This window comes from Paramisgurnus dabryanus, chromosome 17 (genome assembly GCF_030506205.2).
Source record: "Paramisgurnus dabryanus chromosome 17, PD_genome_1.1, whole genome shotgun sequence".
Lineage (NCBI taxonomy): Eukaryota > Metazoa > Chordata > Actinopteri > Cypriniformes > Cobitidae > Paramisgurnus > Paramisgurnus dabryanus.
In genome coordinates this window covers 5,025,377-5,045,331 of record NC_133353.1, presented here as the reverse complement: position 1 = coordinate 5,045,331, position 19,955 = coordinate 5,025,377, and the positions used below count along the sequence as shown (strand labels likewise).

The following is a 19,955-nucleotide window of genomic DNA, read 5'->3' as shown; positions in this document are numbered from 1 at the left end:
CTTGTAATTTATGTAAAATTACATTAACGCTGCTCTCAATGTCAATTTTTTTCCTCAATGTCAGATTTATTCACCAGTATATTTATATTTTGGTGACTTCTAGGTGGTGTCCATGAGGGGCATAAAATTGCAGTGGATCGCTCGTTCTCTAAAGGCTGGAGTCGAGATCCGCCGGGCCAGGCAGCTGCAATGATGAGACAGCGCAGCGCCACTACTGCTGGATCGCCAGGCATAGAGAAGGCCAGAAACATTGTCAGGCAGAAGACAGTGGGTGAGTCTGGTTATCAAACCCCTCCTGTCTACTCTATATCAATCTGAAGAAAATTTAGGCCAGAACTTTTGCACAGTATGACCCTTGCTTTTTTTACTTAAATCACTCCTACAGAGAGGACCTGTGAAAGGATGTAGAAGTTTTTATGCTTTGAAATATCTCCATTTTTGGTCTGCATCTTAAAGGCTGAAGTATAGTTTTTTTTTTGCGCATACACGAGCGTACCCGCATAGTAGGGATGTTAATTTTCCTGACCGACAACCGCAGCTTGTTAACCGAACATTAAAGGAACAGTATGTAAGAAATTTATATCAATTAATCATAAAATGGCCCTGATATGTTACTAGACATTAAGAAATAATTTTCATTTCAAATACTTAAATCACTGACAACAGTGGTCCGGCCAGGATATTGTCATTTAAAGTGTTGCAGCCCTCAACTGATGTTTATGTTGTCATGTTGTGTATTGGCCACCAGTTGTGTGATTGCAGTACCAGTTTTAGCCACAAGTTTTGTGATTGCAGTACCAGTTTTGGCCACAATCCTACATACTGTTCCTTTAACTGTTAACCTCTCGACGCGCACTGGCTCGCGGACGGAAGGACGTCAGTTTTTTTTAATTCTGCTAACAATATATATATAGCCTACTGTGTACAAACAACAATAATAATAACACTACTATACATCGTTTAAAAGGTCTAAGGGTTTAGCGTCAGTGTATGGTGTCCGTTTTGAGATTAAATTGCTCTAGTATCATAAATATAGTATTTTATTACAGAAGTCCAGATAACAACATGCATAATATAAACTGACTCCTTACCTTTGTGCTGGTATAAGGAACGCGAATCGAATCCAGTCTGTTTCAGATGTGTGAATAACCCATAAAAACTCTCCAACAAAGTACATCCAATGACCAGTTTTGTCCACAAATGCGTATAATCCGTGAAATATGGATATATTTTCCATTGTTTACAACAGATTTCATATGCACGTCTTGTAATAGATTATAATATACAATCTGAGGACTATTTACATCGTAACACTTGTATATGAGAGCACACTTGCGTTCAAAACCAGCGCTCAAACTTGATTGTACAAGTAGGCGGGAGTATAATACATAATATCCAAACAGCGCTGTCTAATATCGTGACGTCATCTGACTCGCGCGTTCCTCCAATGACTTCATGGAAAATATTGATAGACAGAACGTGTAGCCAATTAGAACACGAATTCAACGATCTTTGTGTGAAGCTTTATTTCCTGGTGTGGATACGGCATTTTATACGCTTATATAAGGATAAACAATAAAAAGAACGAACGTGTATGCATGTAAACAAAAGACTTTTATTTTGTGGCTGACTGGCACTTAGAAAAGGCACTAGTCTTACAAAAACTCTTGCAAGAACCTCATTTTTGGGTCTATTGACTTCAAACGTGAAATATAACTTCTTTAGACTTGTGGCTTTGGCCTCATTGCATTTATAGGTTTCACACATATATTTATCATTAAGATTTTTAGTGTTAAAAAAGATGTTATGCAAAAAAAAATTTATTACAATGTACTTCAGCCTCTCTAACTTTTTTTTTTTTAATCTTAAAATAATTTTGAAACATGGAAAACGAAGCTCAAAGTGTCTTCTATCTAATGATACCACAGTATGCTTATACTATAAATGGTTTAGTAAAAACAGCCCTTTTAGTGAAAGTAGGTATTTTCATGGTTTCGGGCCAGAATGGGGGTGCTTTTCAAGAGGTTAACTGATAAGATTTTAATTTTAAATTGTCATTGGGTAAAAATACAGTTGATGGTTGTCTGTGACCCGGTAAAAAAATACAAACATTTTATTTAATTTGAATGTACAAACAGCAGCAACAGATTAACAACAGAACCAGGATTCATACATTATCAAATTTTTACGCAACATTACATTATCAAAGAGCACGCGATCAGTCCAGAGGATTAATATCGAAAGAGGGCGGATTGTCTCGTTTTCATCTACCCCAGCGGCCATTTCTTAAGCAGGACACTTTTAAAAAAGTTTTGCTTATGCATATTCTATTTCTGCAAAAAGAGAGATGTTTATGGTCACGGTCTATGACAGAGGCGATCAGCGAGGGTCTGTCCATAAGCCGGAAAGGTGACTCTCCTTAAAAGATTCACTCACAATGCAATGCTAACAGCAGTCCGAAGAGGGATGAATTATAATAATGTTGGTCTTGTCTACATCACCAGTCCCAGGAAGTAAACAATCGGTGTGTTTGTTGTAGTCCAAGAAAAGAGATTTACGTTGGAGACAATAACTCGCGTCGTCGTTTACTTTGGGTTTGTACCTTTTGCATATCGTTAACATGTACTAATACACACTTACACACCAAAGGAAATATAAAATCGTGAATCGGGCAATAGGTGCTCTTAAACTAATAATATTAAGCGGTCATAAATTCTTACCTTCGTTTTTAATTTTTAACGGGTTAACTGGTCAATATAAATATCCCTACTGAATAGGTTTGCAAAGTATACTTCAATTGTACACCAACACAAGCGTTCAAATTGCAATACCTCTCCTGGTCTACATAGTACATGCTCCTGTACACGCATGAGTTACCTGCGTTACAAAAAATCCAGGATTTCATGTACAGTACGCACATACTATTTCTGTGCAGAATGCTTGCAGTACGCAGATCCTCGCGAATGTGAAAAAACTGAAGTATACCCAGGCCTTAAGTTGCATTTGTCATGGTACAGAAAGTATTGTACTTCTGAAAAATAACGTTTGTACTATAATGTTATAGGGTAGTCCAGCGTTATCTCATGAGAATTCGTACATATTTTACGACTTGGCTAATTCGTATCAATTAATACAACCACATTCGTAATTTTTGGTACAATTTGTCTTGACCCCTGTGACGTTGGGGTTAGGGGTACGGTTTCATGTTGTTTTTTCATGAGAATCGTACGATTTTGCACGATTAACTTCGTATGAATAGATACGAATTACCCAACTCGTAAAATATGTACGATTTCTCGTGAGATCAGGCTGGGTAGTCTTTAGACATACAGCGGAGGAAAAAATTAAGAGACCATTTCAAGTAGTGTTTAAGTAAAATGATAATTTTTTGTTTCATTCTGTTAACTACCTACAACATTTTTGCCAAATTCTTAATAATAAATTTGCATTTATTTACTGAAAATTGAAAGGAGGACAACATGGTCAAAATAACTAAAAAGATTCAGTGTTTTCCGATCTTCATTACTGCAGAGAAAAATCTAATTCATTTCTCAACAAAAAAATACTAATGTTTTTACATGTATATTAGAAAAAAAAACTTTGTCACTCCCGAGGTTTGCTTTTGTAAAAATTTAACAGACACTGGACTGAAATGGTCACAATCCATCTACAAATGATGATTAAAGTCAAAACTGCAGTGGTCTCTTATTTTTTTCCAGCGGCTGTATGTCATTCCAGATATGATTTTTTATATAAAACATAAGCTGATATATTACACACTGATTATGTAAAGCTGGGCTATTCAACTCCAGTCTTCCAGTCCTCATGTGATGAGGACCCAAACTAAACTCTGGTGGTCTCTGTCCCATAAGGACTAAAGTTGAATAGACTTGACTTATAAACCACAGTGCACAGGTCACTTCCTCTGCTGTTTCTAATGCTTACTGCTTTCTACCATCACTTTCTCTTTTTCTCCTCTTTCCTTCACTTGCTCCATGTCTTCTAACACATCCTGTTTTCTTCCTCCATCATTCCTCATCTCTTCCCTGCTTTCTATTTCACTCTCTTTCTGGTTGTTGTGCTCTCTCTCTCTTTCTCTCTGGGTGTGTGTGTGCGTGTGCTGTAGCTCTGCGTAGTTGCTCTACGGGGGACAGTCTATTGTCCTCGACCTTTATCCGCAGTGCTAAAAGCGCACCTGTCCTGATCCACCCCGTACACCCTCTCCTGCCTGATTCTGTGCTCACTCCCCTAGCTGATGAGCTGTCAGGTAGAGCCCGCTACACCTGTATCGACACACTCGTCTCTAAATGCATCATGACCCCTGAATTTGCACGATTGTGTTTCTTTGCACACTTTTTGTAGATTAGCGTCTTCATGCTTGTGTTGTGTATTTGTTGTTAATACTATATCTGATTTTAATGTTGTGGCCATGGTGCATGCAAATGTGCAGTTATCTCTTCAAAGCTGCCAGTTGCAGGATTGTTGCATGTGTGTGTGTTTTAGGGATGCAAGTGAATGGATGGCTATGTTAGTTAAAGGGATGCTTAACGATTAATCGCGATTAATCGTTAGCAGAATAAAAGTTTTTGTTTACATCATATATGTTACACACACATATGTGATGTAAACAAAAACGTTTATTCTGCTAACGATTAATCGCGATTAATTGTTTAGCATCCCTAGTTAGTTATTAACTTGTTTACATATTTGTATGGTCTTTTGGTTAATCTTGTGATCAGATGACTTTAGGGCTTCATTCTATTTGTCAACGTTGTCTATATGTCATTGCATCCCGATTGTGTTTGTGTATGTGCCTAATTCTTTTACCCATTCCTGTGAATCTACAATAATATTAATCTTGCTCTTTGCATCACCTTTAGACTTTTTTAGTACACATATAAATGCTTTTCACACCCAGGTTTACCTTTCTTTACCATCATATATGTCTGAATGTCGTCCTGTTAGGGATGCATAATGATCAATCGCGATTAATCTACAGCAGAATTATAGTTTTTGTTTACATCATATATGTGTGTGTGAACTGTGTATAATAACTTTGTATACGGAAATGCACACACATGCATGTATATATTTAAGAAATGTTATATGTGTATATACATTTGTATTTATGTATAATTTATATTATATATATTATTATTATATAAATATTTTTTTCTTAAAAATATACATGCTTGTGTTCATATTTATATTTACATAATTATTATACACAGTTTACACACATATATGATGTAAACAAAAACTTTTATTCTGCTATAGATTAATCGCGATTGATCGTTATGCATCCCTACTAGGTATAGGACTGAAACTTTGCATTCTCTGTATTTTGAAGAAGATCTCGGTATTAATTGGCTTATTTTGATTGCTTGTGGTCTGACATTTTTAGTTTGTAATTTAATTTTTATTTGCAATTTATGTTTTTGTATTTGTTTTTTGTATGCATGTATTTTTTGCATGTAAAAGTAGCCACAGTGGTATTGAATCGGTAAATGTAAAAATAGTTAACGGGAATTATATGTCTTTGTAAAATTCGGTAGACATTTTGTTATACTATTTATAGACGGTTTCATCGGACGTATTTCGATTTCTGAAAGACAATGGGAGATCTGTTGCATTATATACATAAATTTTAGAGTTTTGAATTTTGAACCAGGTAATCTATTTGTTATTTATTTTGCTTGTTATTTGAAATAATCTACTCTAGAAGGACTCTGTTGTTATTGAATTTTTTTTCTACCGGAAGCTAAGTTTGGGCCACAAACGTTGTTTATGTTGTGGCCGCTGAAACCGTCTATACTGCATTCATATCTTTGACTGTATTTCTATGTGCTTTTGTTTATAGTAAGATTTTTACATCATAATGCATCCTTATACTTGTTAATCCTTTTGTATTTGTTCGTGTTCAGACTTGGAGGAACCTCCCATGGCCCAGCGCGGGCCGCGGATTCGCCACTGCTCTCAGAGCGAGGAGACTCCCTCGTCAGAAGTGTTTTCTGCATCCGGCGACCTGGAGCAGCCCCCTCTCCCCCGCAGCAGCAGCACCTCTGACATCATGGAGCCCTTCATCGCAGAGCGGGTCAAAGGTGCACTTCCTGTCTCTGACAGACCCTCTCACTCCACCCACTTTACCACCACCTCGGCCCAAACCGAGTCCCCTCACTTTACCCCGACCCCACTCCAACTTCCCGACAGCCAGGGATCCTTAGAGCTGGGTGAAAGCATCTATGACCATCTCTGCCAGATGCCAGGGCAGGAACCCCCCTTTATTCCTGATTGGTCCTGTTCGGCTGTCGCTCCGGCCAGTCAGGTTGAAGGTGAGGGCGAGGAGGACGTCTTTAGTGCTTTCAGGGAGTTTTGTTGCAAGGAGAATGCGGTAGGTGAATTTGGGGTATTCGAGGAGACGGGGGAGTCCGGTGCAGATGGTAGGCAGGTGCAGTTTGGGGGAAGTGGGGATTGGGCGCTGGAGTGGGATAGGGAGATGGAGCAGAGCGAAAAAAGTTTGTACGAGTGCTTAGAGCAGTGCAATTCGGATTTAAGCATCACGCAGAAAGGTTGCGGCACGGCGGAGCCGCAGATTAGTCTGCAACAGGCAGAGGGCAGCAAAGTCGCACAGTTACACAGGCAGGATGCTACAGACAGGGTGAGTGAGAGTGAGCTTAGTCCACAGCCTTCCCAGAGGACCAAGCTGTCCATTTCAGACCCCAAAAAGCGTCACAGCGGCGGGGTACACGTCAGCTTCCGCCCATCCACAGAGTCTGTTCTGTTTCACAACCCCATGGACCCCAAAGAGGCCCACTGGAAGACCCGACTTCGCCGTCTCGGCCACTTAGGCAGCCATTCGGTTGGTGGGAGCGGGGCAGCGGCGAAGGTCAAAGAGAGCATGGGGGAGGAAGTCGGCAGTTACGAATCGGCGGAGCGGGATAGAAACTCTGCCAGCGTGGCGAGGCGTGGCCGACTTGGCCGCCCAACTCTCCGCCCAAGAGGGTCCCGCTCTAGGTCTCAGGAGTCGGGTTGCAGTACCTCTCAGCAGCAGCAGGGGGCACTGTTGGGTGGGGTGTATAAGTCAATGGTCCATGCTCTCTCCAAACCCAAGGCCCAGGCGGTGTCGCCTCAGCGCCACAGCAAAGGGCCCGCTACGGAGGCACCCCTGAAGGACCTGTATGCTCACGTAATGGGCTATTTTGGAAGAAAACCATCAGGTGAGGACTTGATTGGCTCAATCAATATGGAGGATGTTCAAAATAAATGAACAAAGCGCCTGTTTCCCTTTTTGTTCGTTTCTTGTGACTGTTTGATTTTTGCTGAATGCAGATTGAATTCAAGCCGTTTTTGTATTTTCTTTTAAAGTAGCTCAGTTTGAAAAAAATGACTCCCAAAAGATCAACGGCCCCCCACCTGTGGGACGGCTTCCCTCCTCCTCAAGCTTCTGGGACCTAATCTCTGCTGCCCCTCTTCCCCTGGATGCTGCATGCGACCTCATGCCTACCTCTCTACGCCCTCTGTCAATCTCTCTCATACAAACACATACACCTGAACACACACACACACCCGAACACACACACTAACAAGTTCATAAATATATACACTGTCTGATCACAGACAAAAAATCAAGAATAGATGTTTAGCATTGTGTTGAGCTTAGTGTTGTGTTCTTATTTTGGAACATGAAATCCTTTAGTGTTCCTCTAGGTAGAGCATTGCATTAGATATAAAGTAGTTGTGGTTTAATCCTCAGGGAACACACATGCTGATACAAATGTATAGATTGTATACATTGTAGTTGCTATTGATAGAAGTGTCTGCCAAGTGCATACGTGTAAATTAAGTCTTGTTATCATTTTAAAGGGATAGTTCTTCCAAAAAAAAATTATTCTAACATTTACTAACCCATGATGTTTTAAACCATATGATTTTCTTTCTCATATGAAACAGAAAAATATTGCAGAATGTTCAATATCAGAGTTGTCAAGCTGCAAAAATGATGATAAATTACTATAGCCGTTTTTAAAGGGATAGTTCACCAAAAAATGAAAATTCTGTCATCATTTACTCACTCTCATGTTGTTATAAACCCGCATACATTTCTTTATTCTGATGAACACCAAGGAAGAGATTTTGAGAAATGTTTGTAACCAAACCGTTCGTGGACCCCATGCATTTCCATAGTAGGAATAAAGAATACTATGGAAGTAAATGGGGTCCACGAACAGTTTGGAAATATCTTCCTTTGGGAGAAATGTATACAGGTTTGTAACAACATGAGGGCGACTAAATGATGACAAAATTTTAATTTTTGGGTGAACTACCGTTTAAACTCTGCGGACCCGCCAGCAGTTGTGGAGCACAACGTTTTCTGTAAAAAACATTTTTATTAATTTTCTCCAAAGTATCTGCAAAAATTATTGCAAAAACATTATTATACTGCAGAGCAGTCGTCTTTAGTCGAGCGATAGATTTTGAGTAAAAAAATATAGAAATTGAAGTCCTTTTTAATTACCGAATAAGTCTATTTACAGAAAGTCGTTTTTTATTATAATGCAAACTTTCTAATGCATGTCTCTATTTAGATGTGCTACACACCAAATAACCGAGACAAACATGTATACATTACAGAAAGTCTTTTAACTATTATGCACTACTTTTATAATTTTTTTTCTCTTCATCTGGCATTTTTGAAACTTGACAGCTCCAGACTCCATTGCACACTTTGGACATTTTTTAATTTATCTTTCGAGTTTCATTGAAGAAAGAAAGTCATGCAAATGACTTTTGGGTAAACTATCCTTTTAACATCAACTCATCCAGTTATTAGTATATGGCATAGTTGTTTATTGCCAGTAGAGGGCAGCACTGTCCCTGTGTTCATAGTCAGCAGAAGCATCTTGGAGTCTTGTAACTAAAATATCTCATTTGTGTGTTTAAACTTCGTCAGCTTGCTATTAGCACAATAGCAGTTATTATAGAGGGAATGCTACCACTACCGTTAGAATGGCCCTTGTGGATTGTTTAATATGCAAATTATTAGTTCATTAGGGCTATCATGACTTAAACACAGCTTGTAGTCTGTACTAACCAGTCCGGGAGTATTTAAATGCACAAAGTCACAGCTTCTACCATACATCTGTGTCTAGAGAACAACCATGTTTGTTTGATTTTTTTTAACCTGTGGCTCCCTAACCCCTTTGCTTCTTGGGATGGAGACTGATTTTCTTTGTTTTTGGGTGGACCTTCTAACATACTCACCACTAACTTTAACCGCGGTCAATGTACAGTGTCACTAACTCTTAGGGTTGGATTTCCATGGTTCCCTCTATCTGTCTGTCTCTGTTTGGGGACTGCATGAACTGTGAGTAAGTCCACTGGATGAAATCAGTTCTGGGATTGGTTTTCGTTTAAGGAATTTTTATATTTTTAGTGTTTATGATTTTAATGTCAGAGGGCTTTGTGTTTAAAGGACAGTAGTGATTTTGTTTGCTCATGTTCTCAACCCCAATTTGTAGAAGGCATATTTTTTAAAAGCGTTTCCATTGATGCCTGAATTTTAATTATGTGCAAAAAGGCATAAACATTTTTTTTTAAAATTAAATCAATAGTAGTCGTTTAATAAATAAGGTTACGTTTCTACATTAACAAGTGTTTTGTAGACACTCATGGCACTATTGTCCTTTTTTTTTGAATTTGTATTTATTTACTCACTGTTTCCAAACTAAAATATATGTAATGTAGGATTACACTCGAAAGATAAACAAATGCAGAAACTACAAAGAGAAGACATGAATAGTCTTTATGCCAGTTTGTCTTCTTGCTTGTACCTCTGGCCTTTGCGAAGTTACTGACAAAACTGTCTGTGCCTGTGTATTTAAACGTAGCCAATAAAGATGAGTTGACACCCAAGATGAGACCCATGCCCAACGACACTGGCAACAGCAACCCAAACGTCAGTGATCTTATGGATGAGTTTATTCAGGAGAGACTGAGAGCCCGAGGCAACTCTGTACGTATACACTTTCCTTGAGAAAAGTGCAAACAGAAGCATAAAAAGACCAGAGATATTTATTTATATATACACCATCTCCTTGCATTAAGAGTCAAACTAATCATTTTCTTTCATCAGGGCATGATGAGGCGTGGCAGTAGCCCGGGCAGTTTGGAAATCCCCAAAGATCTACCAGAGCTCCTTAACCGGCAAAATGCCACACGGCCTGCAGACGATCCCGGTGTGCCCTCTGAGTGGACCTCGCCGGCCAGTGCTTGCGGCAGTGACCTCATAAGCTCCGATAGCCAATCAGATTCCTTCAATGCGTTTCAGTATGTCAACAAGTTTGAGAGTAAGTTCAACGGCGTACGTATGAAAGGAAACGGGTCAGCATGGCTGTGTTTTGTGACATTTGCGCTTGTGTGCAGATTTCAGCTTCCCACCCGAGACGTGCAATCTGGGCTCTGTAGATCAGGATAGTTTGGGAGGAGCAGGGCAGACTGAGGAACCAGAACTATCCAGCCTCACCACACCGCACATAGATTCAGAAAACAGCAGCCTCAGTCAGCACGCCCTATCGGCTGACACCGTCACCATTACAGGTATGCCCTTGACATGCATACCTTAAGGTCCTGTGGTACATTATTGCTGATGACTAAAAGGTTGAGCTTGATTGCCATGGCCTTAAGAAAAGCATATATGGGTGATTCTCACGAAATCCAGTGTCCATTCTCATGAAATCTGTGTCCAGCATCATTTTTTTTGCACATATAATATTAAGGTCTGAACTTACTATAACCATTATTTTAAGAGGATTTAAAACAATTCCCTTTAAAATTATTTAAATATTTTAGATTATCATTATAATATTATCATTACCATAACATGATATTACATTAAATATATGCATTTACAAACTCATGTTTCGGTAATGAGAACTAAAAAGTTAACTGCGTGTTTCTTATTTTGATACTCTTACTTTCATTTACTTTTTTATCGAAATGTTTCATGACACCAAGTCAAATTTCTCGAGAATCACCTACATGCTGCTTGATTCAATTTGCTTTGTCTAAACATGGGTTTGAATCCACTCCCTCTTAGTGATCACTAGGTAGAGAATATTATAAAAATTAAAAAAATTATATTTCCTTTGAAGGTTCAGAGAGCGCATCTCCCATGCACTCGTTGGGAGGTTCTCGATCGCAGACGCCATCCCCGGCCACGCTGACATCTGATAACGTTCAGCATAAAGACCTGCAGCTGGATGAGAAAATGCATCACTCTGTCCTGCAAACCCCAGATGATCTCGGTACTGTATATACTTCTTTTACATGCGCTGTTCTTTGTAGTATGTTTGAGTCTAATGACCCTCCACGGCTACAGAAACCAGCGAGTTTCCGACAGAGGACGGCAGCGTGATGGCCGGAGGTACTTTGACGGGCTGGCACGCCGATGTCGCCACTGTGATGTGGAGGAGAATGCTAGGCATTCTGGGAGACGTCAACTCCATCAAGGACCCTGAAATCCACGCACAGGTCTTTGACTACCTCTGCGAACTCTGGCAGAACTTGGCCAAGGTGAGCGCACACACAAACAAACAAACACACTTCTGCAAAGTCCTTCAGAGTGCTCTCAAAGGATGATTTACAGTGCTGTTGCTAATCAAATTCCAGTTGAAAGAACGTCCTTGTGTCTCTGTTTTTCCATGTCTGTAGATCAGAGACAATCTCGGGATCTCCCTTGACAACCAGTCGTCTCCACCCCCGCCAGATCTGATTCCACCTCTGCGTATTCTGACTCCGTGGCTTTTCAAAGTAAGATAGGGTGCAATAAAAATTTTCATTTACTTGATTACCATTCGGGATGCTCCCATCAGGATTTTTGCAGCCGATACCAAGTACCGATTTCTTGTCATCATAATTCGGCCGATACCAATGCCCGATGCTGATTCTTCAAGCTGATATGTTAGCTCTTTGATGACTGTAACTGTTAACACTTTTTTTAGATAAAGTAATACCACAGATGTTGCCTTTGTTATATTATTTAATCAAATAAGTAAGCACAAGAAATATTAATTCTATAAAGAGCAATTTAATATGCCTATTTTCAATATTTTACTATGTTCTTACCTCAACTTAGACGAATTAATACATACCTTTTTTTTTTCAAAGCGTACACTTAATCTTTGTACAGCGGGTCGTGAATGTGTTAGCATTTAGCCTAGCCCCATTCATTCCTTAGGATCCAAACAGGGATGAATTTAGAAGCCACCTAACACTTCAAACAGCGTAAACAACATGTATACCAATCATTGCATCTTCATGCCGAAAGTTTGTTATTTGCATGCGTTTGAAAGTTTTGACAGTTTAAACTTTCATTTTACTTGAAGCTGCTTTTGTCCACAGCTTGTCATTTTAGCACGTGTATAAAGCAAAGATCTCTCTTATGTCTTAAAGCTACAGTAACTTAATTCATTTGTCAATAATATAAAAGAGAAAATCGCTCTCTGCTCATGACTGAAGAACTGTTTTACTTTATAAGAACGCATTTATATTTAATTAATACACTGAAGACGGTGCAGTGTTTTATTTTCAGTACTATTAAAAGACATAAGCCTTTTAAAGGAAAACACCACCTTTTTTCAATATATTACTATGTTCTTACCTCAACTTAGACGAATTAATACATACCTATCTTTATTCAATGCGTGGACTTAATCTTTGTACAGCGCGTCGTGAATGTGTTAGCATTTAGCCTAGCCCCATTCATTCCTTAGGATCCAAACAGGGATGAATTTAGAACCCACCAAAAAACTCCCATGTTTTCCCTATTTAAAGACTATTTAATCTATTTTTTGCAAGAAGTTTTATGGAAAAAATCCATATTATTCCCTGTGTAGTTGGATAGTATCATAAAAGACTTTTTAAGCACACGTGCTAAACTGTTTGCTTTAAATGCTTATATCTTCTGTATGCAAATGTTGATTCATACCAAAATGCTTTTTTGCATAGTTGTGTTTAACACATGAAAACGTCTCGGTTTACGTATGTAACTGTTGTTCCCTGAGAAGGGAACGAGCCGCTGCGTCTCCCTTGCAATACTTCCTGCGTCTCTGTAACGCCGTCTTTGATAGCGATATAATTTCTGGCTCCCACGTCACCCTGTCTTTGTTGTTAAGCCTCACCATTGCTTACCCTTGGAGGCGTCCCCAAAGTGTCACCGCAGTGATGCAGCGCGAGTTCCCTCAAAAGGGAACTGTAACAATGTATCTTTAAAGGTAACACAATGTAACCTTGCTCTCACTTTAAATGTGTCCCCACACTTAGTCCTTGAATTTTAGGATATTGGACCTGGAAATTCCTTGAAAGGTCCTTGAATTTGAAGTTGTGGGAACCAAGAACTAAGGTGTGGGAACCCTGAAAATAAAACGTGGCGATTTTCTGAGCGGATAAAAAATGAAAACTATATTGTATGGTGGAAGAGCACTTTGACCTCGGCGGGCAGTAACACCAAAACTCCTGACTACTCCTCCTCTCGCTCAAACTTTCGTCAATATTACTGCACCCGAGGTCTGGCTCAACAAAAATGTACCTACCGCCAGCCATCCGATGTCGCAAGCGCTTATGGCAAACATAGAAGGGGTTGGAAAAGGACTTAATGCACACATGCAAGAGAGTTCAGGTATTCTCTGCTCCGTTCGGAAAAAACACATTTATTTGAAATTACCTAAGGCTGATAATATTATACCTCGGGTCGGACCTCTGGTTTTACCTCTAGTGCATATCCGTCTTACCCCCTTCCACCTGTTTTCCATATAGACCTTAATATGTGCAGATCATAAATCAGTAGATCTACATCAACTGTGTTTGTTCATTGAGGCATTAATCATTCATTTTGTCTGTATGCAGGCCACTATGCTAGGCGAACGCTATAAGCAAGGAAAACTCCACGCTTATAAGCTCATCTGCAAGATCATGAAACGAAGACAGGATGTTTCTCCAAACTCTGACTTTCTTACGCACTTCTACAACATCATGCACAGTGGCCTTCTTCACCAAGACCAGGTGAGTGTTTGTGTGTGCCTAAAAATTTGACAAATTTGACGGTTTTCTTGAGGTTGGTTCTGTGTCTCAGGACATTGTGAACACCATCATCAAGCATTGTTCTCCACGCTTCTTCTCTATTGGTCTTCCTGGAGCCACGATGCTCATCCTGGACTTCATCGTGGCAGCGAGCCGCGTGACCGCTTGCTCTTCCCTCAATGTGAGAAAACACCTTGCACTCAAACATCTATGTATGTTTTAAATCCTATCTGTTCACACACATTGCGTTGCTGTCATAGTAGATGCACTTTGTCTTCTCCTCTATCAGGCTCCACGGGTGGAGGCTCAGATTTTGTTGGGATCCCTTGTGTGTCTCCCAAACCTGTACAAAGAACTTCCTGCCCTGCACCCCACAACGGCTGACATCGTCATGACTAAATTTACAGATGTCAAGGTATCGTATCATGTTTGTAGGATTTGTATACAACGCGATACTAAATTAGCTTTTAAATGTTTTCATCCGCAGCTCGCGTTTAACCTTTGATCTGAATCCTTCCCCGATGGCAGATCCAAGTGGTTGAATGTATGCTTCTCGCTCGGTTGTTTAGAGTGCATGGAAATGCCCTGTAATTGTTCCTGCTGGCACTAATGTGCTAATGGGTGATCAGTAATGCAGACTGCATTGAGACGGGCTCCACGGGGCTGTTGTTATTGTGTTGCCTTGTTGTTCCGAGCGATGTTAAGGAGCTAATGCCATGCGGGGAGGTGTCCGTCACCCGCATGCAGAAATTCACATGATGGCATCTGATGACAAGGAACAGGCTATGAATGAAAAGACTGTGGTTAATGTGATCCTCTTCTGGTGTGTGTGTGTGTGTGTGTGTGTCTGCTCACAGATGCTTCTTTTCCAGATGGTTGGATATGTCGTGTTCAGAGTTGCCAGATTGCTGGTTTTATGTCAGATTTTGCGTCTGTTGTGAGCGGTTTGGTCTGTGTCTGATCATTATCTGTTTGTCTGTCTGCATTATCTCGCTGTGTGCATCTGTGTCTGGTGGGAGCGCGTGCTTGTTCTGTGCGCGAATGTGCCGGGTGAAAGGCTCTGTGTGTGTAAGAAGTCGGTGGCTCAAAATCCACTCGCTTGATGGAACGAAATTGATCTGTATCAGGATCTAGCCAGTTACTTGAACAGGATTTTGATCTGGCCAGTAGGTGCTGAATTCGTTGTTAGGGCTCATATCGAGGAATCGAATTTTCTTTGATGTTTTGAGACGAAAGAGCTTGATGCTTTATAAAAGCATACTGTATCTTTCATACTGTTACTTATTATCCTAGTTCAAACAAACCATTTGTTAAAAAAAATGAAATTTTTCAAGCTTAAAGGATCAGTCAATTTTCTTAAAAAAAATCCAGATAATTTACTCACCACCATGTCATCCAAAATGTTGATGTCTTTCTTTGTTCAGTCGAGAAGAAATTCAGTTTTTTTGAGGAAAACATTCCAGGATTTTTCTCATTTTAATGGACTTTAATGGACCCCAACACGTAACAGTTTTAATGCAGTTTAAAATTGCAGTTTCAAAGGACTCTAAACAATCCCAAGCGAGGCATAAGGGTCTTATCTAGCGAAACGATTATCTTTTTTGGCAAGAAAAAAAATGCACTTTAAGACCACAAATTCTCGTCTATCTCCGGTCCTGTGACGCGCCAGCGCGACCTCACGTAATTGCGTAATGCTGTGGAAAGGTCACTGATTACATATAGGAAACACACATTTGTGGACCATTTTAAACAATAAACTGACACAAAGACATTAATTAGTATCATTCCACATACAACAACGTCGGAACGGTCCTCTTTCTCTACACTTGCAAACACTGGGGCGTCCGTGACCTTTTGATGTGATGACGTATTGCGTGAGGTCGCGCTGGCGCGTCACTGGACCGAAGATAGACTAGAAGCTGTGGTTTAAAAGTGCATATTTTTTATTTTTCTTGCCAAAAATGACAATCGTTTCGCTTATGCCTCATTTGAGATCCTTTAGAGTCCTTTGAAACTGCAATTTTAAACTGCATTAAAACTGTTAAGTGTTGGGGTCCATTAAAGTCCATTAAAATGAGAAAAATCCTGGAATGTTTTCCTCAAAAAACATAATTTTTTATCGAAAAAAAGAATTTAACATTTTGGATGACATAGTGGTGAGTGCATTATCTGGATTTTTTTTTTTCAAGAAAATGGACTAATCCTTTAATCACATGTTTTGGACCTTAAGTGAATGAACATAAATCCTTTCCTTTTAATGAATAGTGATGGTTTGATTTTCTTTTGCAGGAGCACATAATCAAACACATCTTAACCTCTGCCAGAGATGAACCTTCTGCACCAGCAAGGTACAAACCCTAAACACTCGTAAGGAGTAAAGCAATTACTTTATATATAATTAAATGCAGTATTGACAGTGTAATTAGTAGGGCTGCACAATATATTGAAATTATCAAAATATCACAGATGTGCATATGGGTGATTATATAATTGCAGGAACATTAAGTTTCCAAAGTCATGATTATGATCTGTTTTTCAAACGGTTATTTGTAGTATTTTATTAATTTGATACTCATTGTCATGGATCACAAGATGTTACAGGTCATAACCATGTACAATATAAAATAAAACAACTGGACCTGTGGTGACCCTGGACCACCAATTAGGGTCATAAAGGTCCATTTTTTTACATTGAGTTTTATACTTACTGAAAAAATATGCTTTCCATTGATGGATTGTTAGGATACTACAATATTTGGCCAGGATACAACAATCAGAGTGCAAAAAAAATTAATATTGAGAAAATCACCTTTAAAGTTGTCCAAATAAAGTCCAAGGCAACACATATTGCTAATTAGCGCTTACCGGTAAATTACTGGTAATCTTACAACCTGTCTTACTGGTAAATTGGGAGCACTGATTTACCGGAAAGGTTCTGTTCACACATGACATGTTAGACTGTATGTGTGAAAGGGACTACTGATAAATACATTTTATATATATTTACGGTATGAAATTTCCAAAATATTTTCATGAATATGCTTATAAATTAAAGCAATGCTCCAGACACATATCAAAATTACCCCATGATTTACTCCCCCTCAAGCCATCCAAGATGCATATGTCCATCATTTTTCAGACAAACACATTTGGATATCAGTTATTTTAGTAAATGTCCTTGTTTTTCCAAGCTTTGTAATGGTAGAAAACAGGGATCAGGAAACAACTTTATACCCCAAAAAAGTGCATTCATCCTTCACAAAAGTAATCCACACTCCTTCAAGGGGTTAACTCTTTCCCTGGCTTCGTTTAAAAAAAAATTGCCAGCCAGCGCCATCATTTTTTATGATTTTCACAAAAGTTTAAAGGATTAGTCCATTTTCTTAAAAAAAACAGATAATTTACTCACCACCATGTCATCCAAAATGTTTCTTTGTTCAGTCGAGAAGAAATTATGTTTTTTGAGGAAAACATTCCCGGATTTTTCTCATTTTAATGGACCCCAGCACTTAACAGTTTTAAGGTAGTTTAAAATTGCAGTTTCAACAAAGGACTCTAAATGAACCCAAACGAGGCATAAGGGTCTTATCTAGTGAAACGATTGTAATTTTTTATATAAAAAAAATTTAAAATAGTATGCACTTTTAAACCACAACTTCTATCTCCGGTCCTGTGACGTGCCAGTGCGACCTCACGCAAAACGTCATCACGTCAAATAGTCACGGATGATGTATGCAAAACTAAGCCCCAGTGTTTACAAGTGTGGAGAAAGAGGACCGTTCCGACGTTGTTGAATGTGGAATGATACTAATTAATGTCTTTGTGTCAGTTTATTGTTTATAATGGTCCGCAAATGTTTGTTTCATAAATGTAACACGTAACCTTTCAATGGCATTACGCAATTACATGAGGTCGCGCTGGCGCATTTTTTTTCTTGTAAAAAATGACAAGTCCTTTGAAACTCAGCTGAAATTGCAATTTTAAACTGCATTAAAACTGTTACATGTTGGGTGTCCATTATAGTCCATTAAAATGAGAAAAATCCTGTAATGTTTTCCTCAAAAAACATAATTTCTTCTCGACTGAACAAAGAAAGACATCAATGTTGGTGGTGAGTAAATTATCTGGAAGAAAATTGACTAATCCTTTAATGCTTTCAAACAAACAAAAAATTGTTGTCTTTTATCACCACTCAAATATGAGTAGGCTTCTTTAAAAATATCAAATTTGTGAACAAAAAGCCGCATTTTTGCAAAGGACTTTTCAGATTCAGAACAATAATCAAAACATATACAGAGTTTTTACTGTTTTTGGATCAGTGGATGCTTCAGTGTTTTATAAGTTTGGTAAGAGCACCTAGTGGATAATAGCGGAAATGTGGATTGTCGTCAAAACTCGTCAATGGCGGAGAAAGAGTTAATTAAGGTCTTCTCTGGGTAATTGATGTGAATTTGTAAGAAAAATATCCATATTTCAAACTTTATAAAATGCCATCTTGGACTTTAAGAGTTTTAGCAGCTTAGTGAGCATTCGTTGTCATAGGTACGTTGCGCATGTCTCTCTTGAATCGCGTGAGTCCATGATGGCGTTGTTGCTGGAAGCTAGTTATTATAGTGTATATAATATAATACAAAATCACATGAATTACTTGCAGAAGATCTTTATTAACCCTTTACCTCTGTTTACTTATGGTTTTGTGATCCAGGTTCACATACTGTATAACTTACCCAATTTATATTTAGCATGATTGGGAGCCTGCTCCAAGACACCATCAAATTCTTGCTTATTAATTATTTATCGTTACAATTTTAATGTTTTTCCAGGTCAGTAAATGCACCTATTTTCTGAAAAAGCAAGGAAGCCCTATTCCAGACAGATTAATAACTCATTATGTTACATTATGTTATTCAAATCAATACAGATCTATGTGTCTGGTCATATCTGGACAGATTAGGACCATTTAAAGTAATCCAGCACTCAAGTCCCATTAGAATCAACTTTAATCCTTCAATGTCCTTAGATGCCCCCCTAACTCAATGTGGAAAAGTTTGTTTTTTTGGAGAAAAGCTAAGGTCATAGAAGGGGCAGACAAGAGGAAGGAGTAAATAAAAGTATAGAAACTGAGCTGTGACCTAATGGTTCAGTTCATAAAAAGCATAATGTAATGAACATTACCTGTTTTGTTTGTGTTTCAGATGTGTGGCTCTCTGTAGTCTGGGGATTTGGCTTTGTGAAGAGCTGGTTCATGGCACTCAACATCCACAAATCAAAGAAGCACTTAATGTCATCTGTGTCACTCTCAAGGTATTGTAGATGGATCCATTACAAATATACGATCTTTAATTAACAGCTTTAATAACATTTACATACACCTAAATCTTGGAGTCATAAAATTTGCAGTTTTTTCTTGCACCCAAGAAATCTTAGAAACAACTAAGCAGGTGTTATTTATTAACATTTTACTCAATCACCCTGACATTACAAAATTAAACAGTTTTTTAATTAGTGGAGATGCTAAATACATTTAATTACAGTAAATGCAAATTTTAAGCATTAAACTCTCATATCCAAAGAACAGAAAAATTTGGTTTTCCATAGAAGCAAGAATGTGTTTGTGTGTGTAAAATAACCTTCACTTGCAATGTGAGTGAACACATTAGAGCAATGATGGCATTGCTCTTGGCTTCAGTAATGTGTAGCCGTTCCTAACGCCTGGGCTCACTACACTGGCACAAGTACATTATCTTCATCCAGAAGAAGATTACTCCATATTCCCTGCACTCATCCCTACCAGCCTTCCTAAATCTGGACTGTCAACGTATTTGGCTTCTTCGCTCTTCGCAGACAGAAGGCTAATCCACTGAAGAATGCACAGTTCA

General features: G+C 38.8%; 1 protein-coding gene across 10 annotated transcripts in view; it reads left to right on the top strand.

Moving 5' to 3' along the window:
- ralgapa1 (Ral GTPase activating protein catalytic subunit alpha 1) overlaps positions 1–19,955 on the top strand; it is a 78,698-nt gene that overhangs the window by 17,368 nt on the left and 41,375 nt on the right. For 6 of the 10 annotated variants that reach the window (XR_010527392.2, XR_012335302.1, XR_010527389.2 and 3 more), the window contains exons 16-29: positions 104–271; positions 4,127–4,267; positions 5,925–7,217; positions 9,888–10,012; positions 10,133–10,346; positions 10,423–10,596; positions 11,151–11,303; positions 11,378–11,571; positions 11,710–11,808; positions 13,903–14,058; positions 14,129–14,257; positions 14,366–14,491; positions 16,366–16,424; positions 19,272–19,380. Coding sequence is in view for 7 of the 10 variants with exons in the window: in XM_065253364.2 (XP_065109436.1) it covers positions 104–271; positions 4,127–4,267; positions 5,925–7,217; positions 9,888–10,012; positions 10,133–10,346; positions 10,423–10,596; positions 11,151–11,303; positions 11,378–11,571; positions 11,710–11,808; positions 13,903–14,058; positions 14,129–14,257; positions 14,366–14,491; positions 16,366–16,424; positions 19,272–19,380 (3,140 nt within the window). In the remaining 3 variants the exon portion in view is untranslated. The remainder of the gene's footprint in view (positions 1–103; positions 272–4,126; positions 4,268–5,924; positions 7,218–9,887; positions 10,013–10,132; positions 10,347–10,422; positions 10,597–11,150; positions 11,304–11,377; positions 11,572–11,709; positions 11,809–13,902; positions 14,059–14,128; positions 14,258–14,365; positions 14,492–16,365; positions 16,425–19,271; positions 19,381–19,955) is intronic. The other 4 variants (XM_065253393.2, XM_065253395.2, XM_065253387.2 and 1 more) reach the window with 3 other exon arrangements.